The following is a 12903-nucleotide window of genomic DNA, read 5'->3' on the forward strand; positions in this document are numbered from 1 at the left end:
TTCAGAATTTTCCACAGTTTATTGTGATCCACACAGTCAAAGGCTTTGGCATAGTCAATAAAACAGAAATAGATGTTTTTCTGGAACTCTCCTGCTTTTTCCGTGATCCAGTAGATGTTGGCAATTTGATCTCTGGTTCCTCTGCCTTTTCTAAAACCAGCTTGAACATCTGGAAGTTCACGATTCATGTATTGCTGAAGCCTGGCTTGGAGAATTTTAAGCATTACTTTACTAGTGTGTGCTGCTGCTGCTGCTGCTAAGTCGCTTCAGTCGTGTCCTACTCTGTGGGACCCCATGGACTGCAGCCCACCAGGCTTCTCTGGCCATGGGATTCTCCAGGCAAGAACACTGGAGTGGGTTGCCATTTCCTTCTCCAATGCATGAAAGTGGAAAGTGAAAGTGAAGTTGCTCAGCCGTGTCTGACTCTAAAGGACCCCATGGACTGCAGCCTACCAGGCTCCTCCATCCATGGGATTTTCCAGGCAACAGTACTGGAGTGGGGTGCCATTGCCTTCTCCCTACTAGTGTGTGAGATGAGTGCAATTGTGTGGTAGTTTGAGCATTCTTCAGCATTGCCTTTCTTTGGGATTGGAATGAAAACTGACCTTTTCCAGTCCTGTGGCCACTGCTGAGTTTTCCAAATTTGCTGGCATATTGAGTGCAGCACTTTCACAGCATCATCTTTCAGGATTTGGAATAGCTCAACTGGAATTCAATCATCTGTACTAGCTTTGTTCGTAGTGATGCTTTCTAAGGCCCACTTGACTTCACATTTCAGGATGTCTGGCTCTAGGTGAGTGATCACACCATCGTGATTATCTTGGTCATGAAGATCTTTTTTGTACAGTTCTTCTGTGCATTCTTGCCACCTCTTCTTAGTATCTTCTGCTTCTGTTAGGTCCATAGCATTTCTGTCCTTTATGGAGCCCATGAAATGTTCCCTTGGTATCTCTAATTTTCTTGATGAGGTCTCTAGTCTTTCCTATTCTGTTGTTTTCCTCTATTTCTTTGCACTGATTGCTGAGGAAGGCGTTCTTATCGCTCCTTGCTATTCTTTGGAACTCTGCATTCAGATGCTTATATCTTTCCTTTTTTCCTTTGCTTTTCACTTCTCTTCTTTTCACAGCTATTTGTAAGGCCTCCTCATATAGCCATTTTGCTTTTTAGTTTTTCTTTTCTATGGGGATGGTCTTGATCTCTGTCTCCTGTACAAGGTCACGAACCTCTGTCCATAGTTCATCAGGCACTTTATCTATCAGATCTAGTCCCTTAAATCTATTTCTCACTTCCACTGTATAATCATAAGAGATACGATTTAGGTCATACCTGAATGGTCTAGTGGTTTTCCTTACTTTCTTCAATTTCAGTCTGAATTTGGCAATAAGGAGTTCATGATCTGAGCCACAGTCAGCTCCCAGTCTTATTTTTGCTGACTGTATAGAGCTTCTCCATCTTTGGCTGCAGAGAATGTAATCAATCTGATTTTGGTGTTGACCATCTGGTGATATCCATGTGTAGAGTCTTCTCTTGTGTTGTTGGAAGAGGGTGTTTGCAATGACCAGTGCGTTCTCTTGGCAAAACTCTATTAGCCTTTGCCCTGCTTCATTCTGTACTCCAAGGCCAAATTTGCCTGTTACCTCAGGTGTTCACTGACCTAGAGCCAGACATCCTGAAATGTGAAGTTAAGTGGGCCTTAGAAAGCATCACTACGAACAAAGCTAGTGGAGGTGATGGAATTCCAGTTGAGCTATTCCAAATCCTGAAAGATGATGCTGTGAAAGTGCTGCACTCAATATGCCAGCAAATTTGGAAAACTCAGCAGTGGCCACAGGACTGGAAAAGGTCATTTTTCATTCCAATCCCAAAGAAAGGCAATGCCAAAGAATGCTCAAACTACCACACAATTGCACTCATCTCACACGCTAGTAAAGTAATGCTCAAAATTCTCCAAGCCAGGCTTCAGCAATATGTGAACCATGAACTTCCAGATGCTCAAGCTGGATTTAGAAAAGGCAGAGGAACCAGAGATCAAATTGCCAACATCCACTGGATCATGGAAAAAGCAAGAGAGTTCCAGAAACGCATCTATTTCTGTTTTATTGACTATGCCAAAGTCTTTGACTGTGTGGATCACAATAAACTGTGGAAAATTCTGAAAGAGATGGGAATACCAGACCACCTGATCTGCCTCTTGAGAAATTTGTATGCAGATCTTGAAGCAACAGCTAGAACTGGACATGGAACAACAGACTGGTTCCAAATAGGAAAAGGAGTATGTCAAGGCTGTATATTGTCACCCTGCTTATTTAACTTATATGCAGAGTACATCATGAGAAACGCTGGACTGGAAGAAGCACAAGCTGGAATCAAGACTGCCAGGAGAAATATCAATAACCTCAGATATGCAGATGACACCACCCTTATGGCAGAAAGTGAAGAGGAACTCAAAAGCCTCTTGATGAAAGTGAAAGTGGAGAGTGAAAAAGTTGGCTTAAAGCCCAACATTCAGAAAATGAAGATCATGGCCTCTGGTCCCATCACTTCATGGGAAATAGATGGGCAAACAGTGGAAACAGTGTCAGACTTTATTTTTCTGGGCTCCAAAATCACTACAGATGGTGACTGCAGCCATGAAATTAAAAGACGCTTACTCCTTGGAAGGAAAGTTATGAGCAACCTAGATAGCATATTCAAAAGCAGAGACATTACTTAGCCAACAAAGGTTCGTCTAGTCAAGGCTATGGGTTTTCCTGTGGTCATGTATGGATGTGAGAGTTGGACTGTGAAGAAGGCTGAATGCCGAAGAATTGATGCTTTTGAACTGTGGTGTTGGAGAAGACTCTTGAAAGTCCCTTGGACTGCAAGGAGATCCAACCAGTCCATTCTGAAGGAGATCAGCCCTGGGATTTCTTTGGAAGGAATGATGCTAAAGCTGAAACTCCAGTACTTTGGCCACCTCATGGGAAGAGTTGACTCATTGGAAAAGACTCTGATGCTGGGAGGCATTGGGGGCAAGAGGAGAAGGGGACGACAGAGGATGAGATGGCTGGATGGCATCACTGACTCGATGGACATGAGTCTCTGTGAACTCCAGGAGTTGGTGATGGACAGGGAGGCCTGGCATGCTGTGATTCATGGGGTCTCAAAGAGTCGGACACGACTGAGCAACTGATCTGATCTCAGGTGTTTCTTGACTTCCTACTTTTGCCTTCCAGTCCCCTATAATGAAAAGGATTTCTTTTTTGGGTGTTAGTTCTAAAAGGTCTTGTAGGTCTTCATAGAGCCATTCAACTTCAGCTTCTTCAGCGTTACTGGTTGGGGCATAGACTTGGATTACTGTGATAGTGAATGGTTTACCTTGGAAACGAACAGAGATCATTCTGTCATTTTTGAGATTGCATCCAAGTACTGCATTTCAGACTCTTTTGTTGACCATGATGGCTACTCCATTTGTCCTAAGGGATTCCTGCCCACAGTAGTAGATATAATGGTCATCTGAGTTAAATTCACCCATTCCAGTCCATTTTAGTTCACTGATTCCTAGAATGTCGACATTCACTCTTGCCATCTTTTGTTTGACCACTTCCAATTTGTCTTGATTCATGGACCTGACATTCCAGGTTCCTAAGCAATATTGCTCTTTACAGCATTGGACCTTGCTTCTATCAGCAGACACATCCACAGTCGGGTATTGTTTTTGCTTTGGCTCCATCCCTTCATTCTTTCTGGAGTTATTTCTCCACTGATCTCCAGTAGCATATTGGGCACCTACCGACCCAGGGAGTTCCTCTTTCAGTATCCTATCATTTTGCCTTTTCATACTATTCATGGGGTTCTCAAGGAAGAATACTGAAGTGGTTTGCCATTCCTTTCTCCAGTGGACCACATTCTGTCAGACCTCTCCACCATGATCTGCCCATTTTGGTGGCCCTACACGGCATGGCTTAGTTTCATTGGGTTAGACAAGGCTGTAGTCCGTGTGATTAGATTGGCTAGTTTTCTATGATTATGGTTTCAGTGTGTCTGCCCTGTGATGCCCTCTTGCAACACCTACTGTCTTACTTGGGTTTCCCTTACCTTGGATGTGGGGTGTATTTTCATGGCTGCTCCAGCAAGTGCAGCTGCTGCTCCTTACCTTGGATGAGGGGTATCTCCTCACGGCCACCCCTCCTGACCTTGAATGTGGAGCAGCTCCTCTCGGCCCTCCTGCTAGGCACAATAAAGGACAGATACGGTATGGACCTAACAGATGCAGAAGATTTTAAGAAGAGGTGGCAACAATACATAGAAGAACTATATAAAAATGATCTTCATGACCCAGATAACTGTGAGGGTGTGATCACTCACCTAGAGCCAGACATCCTGGAGTGCAAAGTCAAATGGGCCTTAGGAAGCATCGGTATGAATAAAGCTAGTGGAGGTGATGGAATTCCAGCTGAGCTATTTCAAATACTAAAAGATGATGCTATGAAAGTGCCACACTCAATATGCCAGCAAATTTAGAAAACTCCGTAGTGGCCACAGGACTGGAAAAGGTATTTTCATTCCAAATCCAAAGAAAGGCAATGCTGAGGAATATTCTAACTACCACACAATTGCACTCATTTCACATCCTAGGAAGGTCATGCTCAAAATCCTTCAAGCTAGACTTCAACAGTATGTGAAGCAAGAACTTCCAGAAGTACAAGATGGATTTAGCAAAGGCAGAGGAACCAGAGATCAATTTGTCAACATCCACTGGATCATAGAAAAAGCAAAAGAATTCCAGAAAAATCTGCCTCTGCTTCATTGACTATGACAAAGCCTTTGGCTGTATGGATCACAACAAACTGTGGAAAGTTGTTAAAGAGATGGGAACACTAGACTACCTTACCTGCCTCATGTGAAACCTGTATACAAGTCAAGAAGCAACTGTTAGAACTGCACATGGAACAACGGACTGGTTCAAAATTGGGAAAGGAGTACGTCAAGGGTGTATACTGTCACCCTGCTTATTTAACTTATATGCAGAGCACATCATGGGAAATGCTGGACTGGATGAAGCACAAGCTGGAATCAAGATTGCCGGGAGAAATATCAATAACCTCAGATATGCAGATGATACCACCCTAATGGCAGAAAGGAAAGAGGAATTAAAGAGCCTTTTAATGAAGGTGAAAGAGGAGAGTGAAAAGCTGGCTTAAAACTCAACATTCAAAAAAAGAAGATCATGACATCTGGTCCCATCACTTCATGGCAAATAGATGGGGAAACAATGGAAACAGTGACAGACTCTTTTCTTGGGCTTCAAATCACAACCGACGATGGCTGTAGTCATGAAATTAAAAGACACTTGCTCCTTGGAAGAAAAGCTACGACCGATCTAGACAGCATATTAAAAATCAGAGAGAGTACTTTGCCAACAAAGGTCCATATAGTCAAAGCTATGGTTTTTTAGTAGTTATGTACAGATGTGAAAACTGGACAATAAAAAATACTGAGCACTGAAGAATTGATGCCTTTGAACTGTGGCGCTGGAGAAGATTCTTGAGAGTCCCTTGGACTGGAAGGGGATCAAACCAGCGAATCCTAAAGGAAATCAATCTTGAATATTCATTGGAAGGACTGATGCTGAAGCTGAAACTCCCAATACTTTGGCCACCTGATATGAAGAGCCAACTCATTGGAAAAGACCCTGATGCTGGGAAAGACTGAAGGCAAGAGAAGGGGATGACAGAGGATGAGATGGTTGGATGGTATCATCGACTTAATGGACATGAGTTGAACAAACTCTGGCAAATAGTGGAAGACAGAAGCCTGGTGTGCTGCCCTCCATGGGGACTCTGCCTGTTGGCAGAGTCAGACTGAGCGACTGAACTTCAGGATGTCAGGATTGGTATGCCACCCTGTGGTCATAATAGAGAACTGAATCATCTCCAGAATTCTGGAGAGCAAGACCCGATCCTGAAATACTGTAGCAAGTATCCCTTGAGCTAAGGTCTAGGATACTAATTTTAGTCTTTAAGATGGATTTTACCCACAGAATTCCTGATTCAGTAGGTCTGGGGAGGCCCCTGAGAATTTTACATTTCTATGTTCCTGAGAGATGTCGTTCCTTCTGGTTAGGAGACTGCATTTTAAGAATCTCTGTCCTAGTTTAGTTAAAAGCCAGTAGTATAGAGCCCTCAGCTCCATCACTGCACGTTCCCACCCAAATCCAAACCAAGGGTAATCAGGGTGTTCCCGTCTGTACAGTCTGTATTGAAGAGATGGAGATTGTAATCTGTACCAGTCCCTGACCACAAGGGGGCGCGTTATAAAATAGTCTGTTGTCTCATTAGTTCATCTGGAAAAGCTCAGAGAAGTGCAAGGAAATGAGAGAGCCCAGATGAAGTCTGGCTTACCCAGGAGAAGCCCTACGATTGACCAGGGCACACTGGGACATGGACAAAATCGAACTTGGCCACCTTTTCAGACTCTTCCTTTTATTTTATTTACTTAACATTTTGGCTGGGGGACATGTGGAATCTTAGTTCCCTGACCAGGAATGGAATCCGTACCCCCTTGCGGTGGATGTACAGAGTCTTAACCACTGGACCACCAGGGAAGTTCCCCGACCCTTTGTTTTTGTTTGGCCTCTCTATATGTCTAGGTTTCATGTTCTGAGGTGTCTTGCTCTTAGAACTCTACATTAACCTGTGAATGAAAAATGATCACGTTTCAGAAATTCCTGAAGTAAAAATTGCCTGTGATTCAAAGGGAAGGGCTTTTATGAGTCTTTAAAAGTGGGCTTCAGGCACCTTCTCAGGCAGCTGTGTTACTATTTTTAGTGCATGTGTTTGGTGTGCAAATCCACCACGATGTTGGGACTGCTTCCTAATAATACCGTAGATGCTGATGAGACTTCCCCTCTTTGGGAGATCTCATCCAGACACAGGGCTATGGCCTGTGTGAGACAGTAACCTCAGATGACATTTTCTTAGTGAGATCCTGGCTGTCTAGATACAGCTCCCAGATATGATGAGCATCCATCAGAAAGATGGGGCAGAAGCCACAATGGATTTGGGGAGCAGATTCGGATTTGTCAGTAGATTCCTTAACCTTGGGTGAGGGTGTACATCGGCCACCCAGAGATCTCTCTGATAACTGGCTCCTCCCTGTATATTTTCCTTCTTTCCTGATGACCATATGCTTGTCTGTTCTCTGCTAGAAATCCCCATGTGAATAAACAGAAATGTGAATTCTCTTATATCTGGGGTCATAGTTCAGAATTTAGAAACTTGCTGTCTATTTTGAGTGGTATTTGCCAGGCAACCAAGCGGACAGCTTGTATTGGCCAAGATTCAAGCTTCCCTGGTGGCTCAGATGGTTAAAGAGTCTGCCTGCAATGCAGGAGACCCAGATTCAATCCCTGGGTCAGAAGATCCCCTAGAGAAGGTAATGACTACCCACTCCAGTATTCTTGCCTGAAGAACCATGGACAGAGGAGCCTGGTGAGGAGCCATGGAGTAGCAAAGAATTGGACACAACTGAGTGACTAACACATATACAATGTAGTTCAAGATCCCTTAGTAGCAATGGTGGGGAGGGAGCATTTACCAGATTTTTTTTTTGGTTCTTTATCCAAGAATTAGCCACAAGAAGCAGAAAGTCCTCAGGGAAATTGACATGAAATAGTGGAGCTTGAACCTGACATAGAGCTCATTTGAGTCAGCCCTTTTCCTTTCAGCCCTCCTCTCTGCTATCTTTTCTATGCTCATGACCCTAGATCTTGTTCTAGAAAAACTTTAACAAGCTTTACATATTATCCACAAAGTAAGGATGAGGTAGAGAGAACAAAGAAAATGGCAGAATAGAAAAACTAAGGTGATGTCAGATATCAGGTGAATATTTCAAAAGTGCACTGTGAGGGAATGTACATTTCCTGGAGATGGCTTATAAATTTGGCTTTAAGTTTACTGGTTGTCATGCAAGCAGGGAAAAGTGATTAATTAGTTTCTTAAAAAGTTAAACACTTTCCGTATGATCCAGCTATTCCACACCTAAATACTAACTGAAGAGAAATAAAAGCAGACAAAGACTTGCACATAGTGTTCAGAGCAGCTTTATTTGTAATAACCAGAAACTGAAAACAACCCAAATTTCCACCAATAGGTTAATGGATAAATATTTTGTCATATGTTTGTATAATGGAATAACACAGCAATAAAAAGAAACGAGCTGTTGATTCACACAACATAGATGACTTTCAAATTAATTGTGCTGAATGAAAGAAGTCATAAAAGAGTACATACTTTGTGATTCCATTTATATAAAACTCTAGAAAAGGCAAAATAATCTATAGCCACGGAAAGCTGGTCAGAGGTTTGGGAATGAGCAATGTGTGGAGGGGTAGAAGGGAGAAATTGAAACAGGACATGAGAAAACTTTTGAAGGGCTTGAATTCTTTCATATCATGCATGTGGGAATGGTTTCACAAGTGTGTGTGTGTGTGTGTGTGTTTGTGTGTGCTCAGTCATGTCCATGAACTACACTATGGAATTCTCCAGGCTTCAATACTGGAGTGGGTAGCCTTTCCCTTTTCCAAGAGATCTTCCCAACCCAGGGATTGAACCCAGGTCTCCCACATTGTAGGTGGATTCTTTATCAACTGAGCTGCCAGGGAAGCCCAGATTCATGGGAGTCAGCATTATTTCCTCAACCAGCTAGCAAGCACCATCTGGGCAAAATCACCACCCTATATTTCTCTGGTATTCACCACAGTGCCAAGCACAGCAGTGGGCATACGGAAGACCTTCAGTAAATGCTTGTAAAACTGAATAAAATATTGCATATAAGAAAACGAGTATGGATTGGATTTTTAATACTGACTGAGTATTTGCCCCCGAGACATGGTTTCTGATGGTCTCAGCTCATCTCATTTTTTTGTTCTGTGTGTCTCTGACTCTTCTGTACTTTGCCATCATATCTGCTCTATAGTGGCCTGGTTGTCTTTATGTCTGTGATGGGTGTGGAGTCTCTTCCTCCACTCCTTTGAATCTTGGTGCAGGAGGTCACTGACACTCCAAGAAGATCCTTCTCTCTCCCAGCAAAGGTGCCCAATGTGCAATGGATATTATCCTCTGTACAGATCTGTCTGACTCTCTAATAAAACCATTTATGGAGACACTATTTTGTGTGAGACATTGAATTTGGCTATTTAACAAGTCTATAAATCCTCAACAAACCCAAAGAAATACTCTATTATTATGCAAATTTTATGGATAAATAGATTAAGGCTCAGAGTGATGATATAGTTCTCCTGTTATCACACAGGTAATCACTTGGAAAAATTATGATCTTGAATTACAGACATTATAATCTATTCTCTTAACCACTCCCGGAGTGGGTAGCTATTTCTTCTCCAGGTGATCTTCCCAACCCATGAATGGAACCCAGGTCTTCTGCATTGCAGAGGGATTCTTTATCAGCTGAGCCCCCAGGGAAGTCCGATTCTCATAAGAACTTACCTTTATTGAAACTTTTTTCATTGCTCTCACTTCTTAAGGGCTTTCCTTTCTACCTGGTGATAGATTTACTTAGGTATAATTATGTGTGCTAAGTACTAAGGAGCAGGACCACTCAGAGAATAAATGCCTTACCTTAGAATGTACAAATGTCAAATAACTTCAAGGATCATTACTCTGGTTGGAAATTTTATTACCTTCATTGGTGAGGATGACAATTTGTAACATTTTCCCAATTGTCAACTTGCTCTGCTTGTAGAGTTAATCCTCCATCCTAAATATTTCCTGTTTCTTAGGAGAAGGCAGAATAGTGTTTGCGTGCTTGTGCGTGCGTGGGTTGCTGAAGTTGGAGGAGGCGTTTGACTCCAGTAGTTCTTTAAGGTAACATTTTCTTTTTGACAAGCTGCCCTCTCCCAAGAACCACGCCTCTTCTCCCTTTGATCTTTGGTGATTTGGGGCTGACTGGAAATGGGGGTCATCATCAGCAACGCTTTGTCAAATCCCTGCCGGCCCTATTTTCTGGATGGTTCTCTTTAGGGCAGCCTTGACATCAGCATTCCGGAGGCTGTAGATGATGGGATTGAGGATGGGGGTGACTACAGCATAGAAGAGGGAGACAAGAGGGTCACTGGCGGGATCATAGCTGGCCTTAGGCCGGATGTAGATAAAGATGGCGGTGCCATAGAAAAGGGACACCACCACCAGGTGGGAGGAGCAGGTGGAGAAGGCTTTGAGGCGGCCAGCAGCAGACGGGATCCGGAAGATAGTAGCCAGGATACGCCCATAGGAACCCAGGATGAGGCCAAAGGGACAGAGGATAAGGAGAGCAGCGGCCAGGATAATCTGCAGTTCGTTGAGAGAGGTGTTCCCGCATACCAGCTGCAGGACAGCCTGGATCTCACAGAGGAAGTGTGGGATGGCCTTGGGGCCACAGAAGGGCAAGGAGAAGACAAAGGAGGTGTGGCCCAGGCCCACCAGTGCCCCACAGGCCCACGCTGACCCAGCTAGACACAGGCACGTCCGTTGGCTCAGCAGCAGTGGGTAGCGAAGGGGTTGGCATATGGCGGCGTAGCGGTCATAGGCCATGGCTGCCAGGAGGCAACACTCCGTGGCACCAAAAAGGAGAAAGAAGAACATCTGGAGAGCACAACCAGAGCGAGGGATGTGGCGCTGACCGGTGAGGAGGTGGTGAAGCAGCAGGGGGACCGTGACAGACGTGTAGCCGATCTCCAGGGTTGAGAGGTTTCGAAGGAAGAAGTACATGGGGGTCCGGAGGGCAGCGTCAGCAGAGACCAGCAGCACGATGAGGAGGTTGCCAGCCACGGTGAGCAGGTAGACGGTGAGAAAGAAGGAGAAGAGTAAGCCCTGGAGGTCGGCCAGGCGGGAGAAACCGACAAGAATGAATTCGGTCACCACGGAGGTGTTTGTAGACATCCTGCTCAAATCCCTTCTGATGAAGGATGAAAGAAATGGCGAGGGAAAGTTGCAATTATGGAATTGTGAGGTGGGCAAAGATGGCGTCTTGTTGGGACTTCTCTGTCGGTCAGGTGGTTAAGACTGCTCCTTCCAGTGCAGGGGATGCGGGTTCCATGCCTGGTAGGGGAACTAAGATCTCACGTGACACAGGGTCTGGCCAACAATTAAAAAGAAATAAACCCTGTTTCAAAATTTGAAATTTTAAAAAAGATGACCTCTTCTTGTATCTGAGCAAAGCATTGGAACTTCTGTCTTTTAGACTTTCATGGCCTTTGAGGCAGCACAGCCTTGAGTCCATATTAGACTCTTGCTGGCTCTTGGAACCCTGGGTGAATAGTGCGGCTCTGTGCCTAACTCCCTCACCTGACTTCTCCCTGGTGGTGCCAGCCTTTCATAACAACACACTGAATTCTGTTTTCAGTTACTCCAGGGATGAGGGCTGGATCATTCTAGCCTCCTTTTTACTCTTTTCTCCCTTGCTCATCCTTCCCACAGTGCTGGGGACAGAATTTTCCCTCCCAGCAGATATTTCCCTCCTCAAAGTTAGATGTGTTCCATGTTCAGGGAGGGCATGAAAAATCCCAATTTAGTCGGAATTTTCTCTGTGTTTTTTCCTTTTTGAGTCCTTCTATATTTGTCTTTTACTTTCCTTCTTTCACATGTTTCCTTTTCCCATGCCTCTCAATTTGTCTCCCCTCTCACACAATTTTCATATAGTTCCCCACCCCCCGCCCCCCAACTTCAACTCTTTCTTCAGTTACCAGATCCACTCAACCTTTCTCTATTTTTTTTCTGTCAGTTTCCTATCTAATGGCAATGAGATAAATTTCATGGTTTTCAAAGGGGAGAGAAGAAATTGGAAAGATTCTCTCTCTTATAGGCAGTTAAACTGTTAATTATCCAAAGGAGTGAGAATCGCTCTAGTTTTTAAAGATACTCAGGAAGGAGATGACAAGGTCCTTCCTGGTTGCTTATTTTTGCATTTTACAGCCCTCAAACCTCATCTCTATTTATCTTAATATGTATGCAAAAACCCAAGCCACACGTGTAAACTTCACAGATCCACACACTAACATAGTACATTTCTAAACACAAGCACAGAAAAATAGTCCAATATCCTCAGATGCTAGAGTCAGCTAAGGTCACAAATAAATCATGTATTGTATATACACACAAATATCACTACAAATAACAATGAATGTGAAAATACATTTAACCTAGGAATATAAATACACCCAGATATATAATAGAAGCACACATCTAAATTCTTTGCAAACGTAAAACCATATTCAGGAACATCTATTAAAAATACAAGCTCACACACTGGTGTCCTTTTGCAGTTCGAGAGTCCTTGGTTCATTCCACCTTAGTGGCTCTTTCAGTGTTTTTCAGGAGATGCTATCAGAATTCTTTCTTTTTATTTGAAGAAACAGCCAGTGATAAAGGCAGATGGTCTTTGATGACTTGCTTATTTTCTCCTTTCTCTACACAGTGGATCCCTCCCGAGGAAGGTACTGTTCAATTTGGTGTCTCTTTCATGTCTCTGAGGACCTGAGTCTCCAAGCATATTTGACTTTCCAAAGGGAAGTGCTCTTCACACAACCAATTAATGTGTTATTTTAAAGTCTGTTTCTTAGGTTGCAGAAATTGTAGGGTGACCTGTCAAGAGCATATCAGAGAAAATGTCCAGGGCTATTGTTTTTCGTAGCTCTCCCATAATATCAAAAAACTAACCCAATTAAAAAATGGGCAGATGAATTGAAGAGACATTTTTTCCAAAGAGGAAATGCAGATGGCCATCAGGCACATAAAAAGATGCTTAATATTGCTAATTATCAGGGAAATGCAAACCTGAAACACAATGACCTATCACCTCACATCTATTGGAATGACTGTAATCAAAAAGAACACAAACAGCAAATGTTGGTGAGGATATGGAGAA

The 12903-nt window shown here is 43.4% G+C and overlaps 1 protein-coding gene across 1 annotated transcript; it reads right to left on the minus strand.

The window, feature by feature from the left end:
- Positions 1–9294: 9294 nt before the first annotated feature.
- Positions 9295–11220, minus strand: LOC133235885 (olfactory receptor 10C1). The gene has a single exon (XM_061397672.1). It carries the CDS (start codon positions 10917–10919, stop codon positions 9981–9983), a length of 939 nt encoding a protein of 312 aa, XP_061253656.1. The 5' UTR covers positions 10920–11220; the 3' UTR covers positions 9295–9980.
- Between the last annotated feature and the right edge of the window lie 1683 nt (positions 11221–12903).

Source organism: Bos javanicus, chromosome 23 (genome assembly GCF_032452875.1).
Source record: "Bos javanicus breed banteng chromosome 23, ARS-OSU_banteng_1.0, whole genome shotgun sequence".
Classification (NCBI taxonomy): domain Eukaryota; kingdom Metazoa; phylum Chordata; class Mammalia; order Artiodactyla; family Bovidae; genus Bos; species Bos javanicus.

Bases quoted from the DNA above. Each gene is read 5' to 3' on its own strand.
- LOC133235885 (XM_061397672.1), bottom strand. From the start codon at position 10,919: ATGTCTACAAACACCTCCGTGGTGACCGAATTCATTCTTGTCGGTTTC.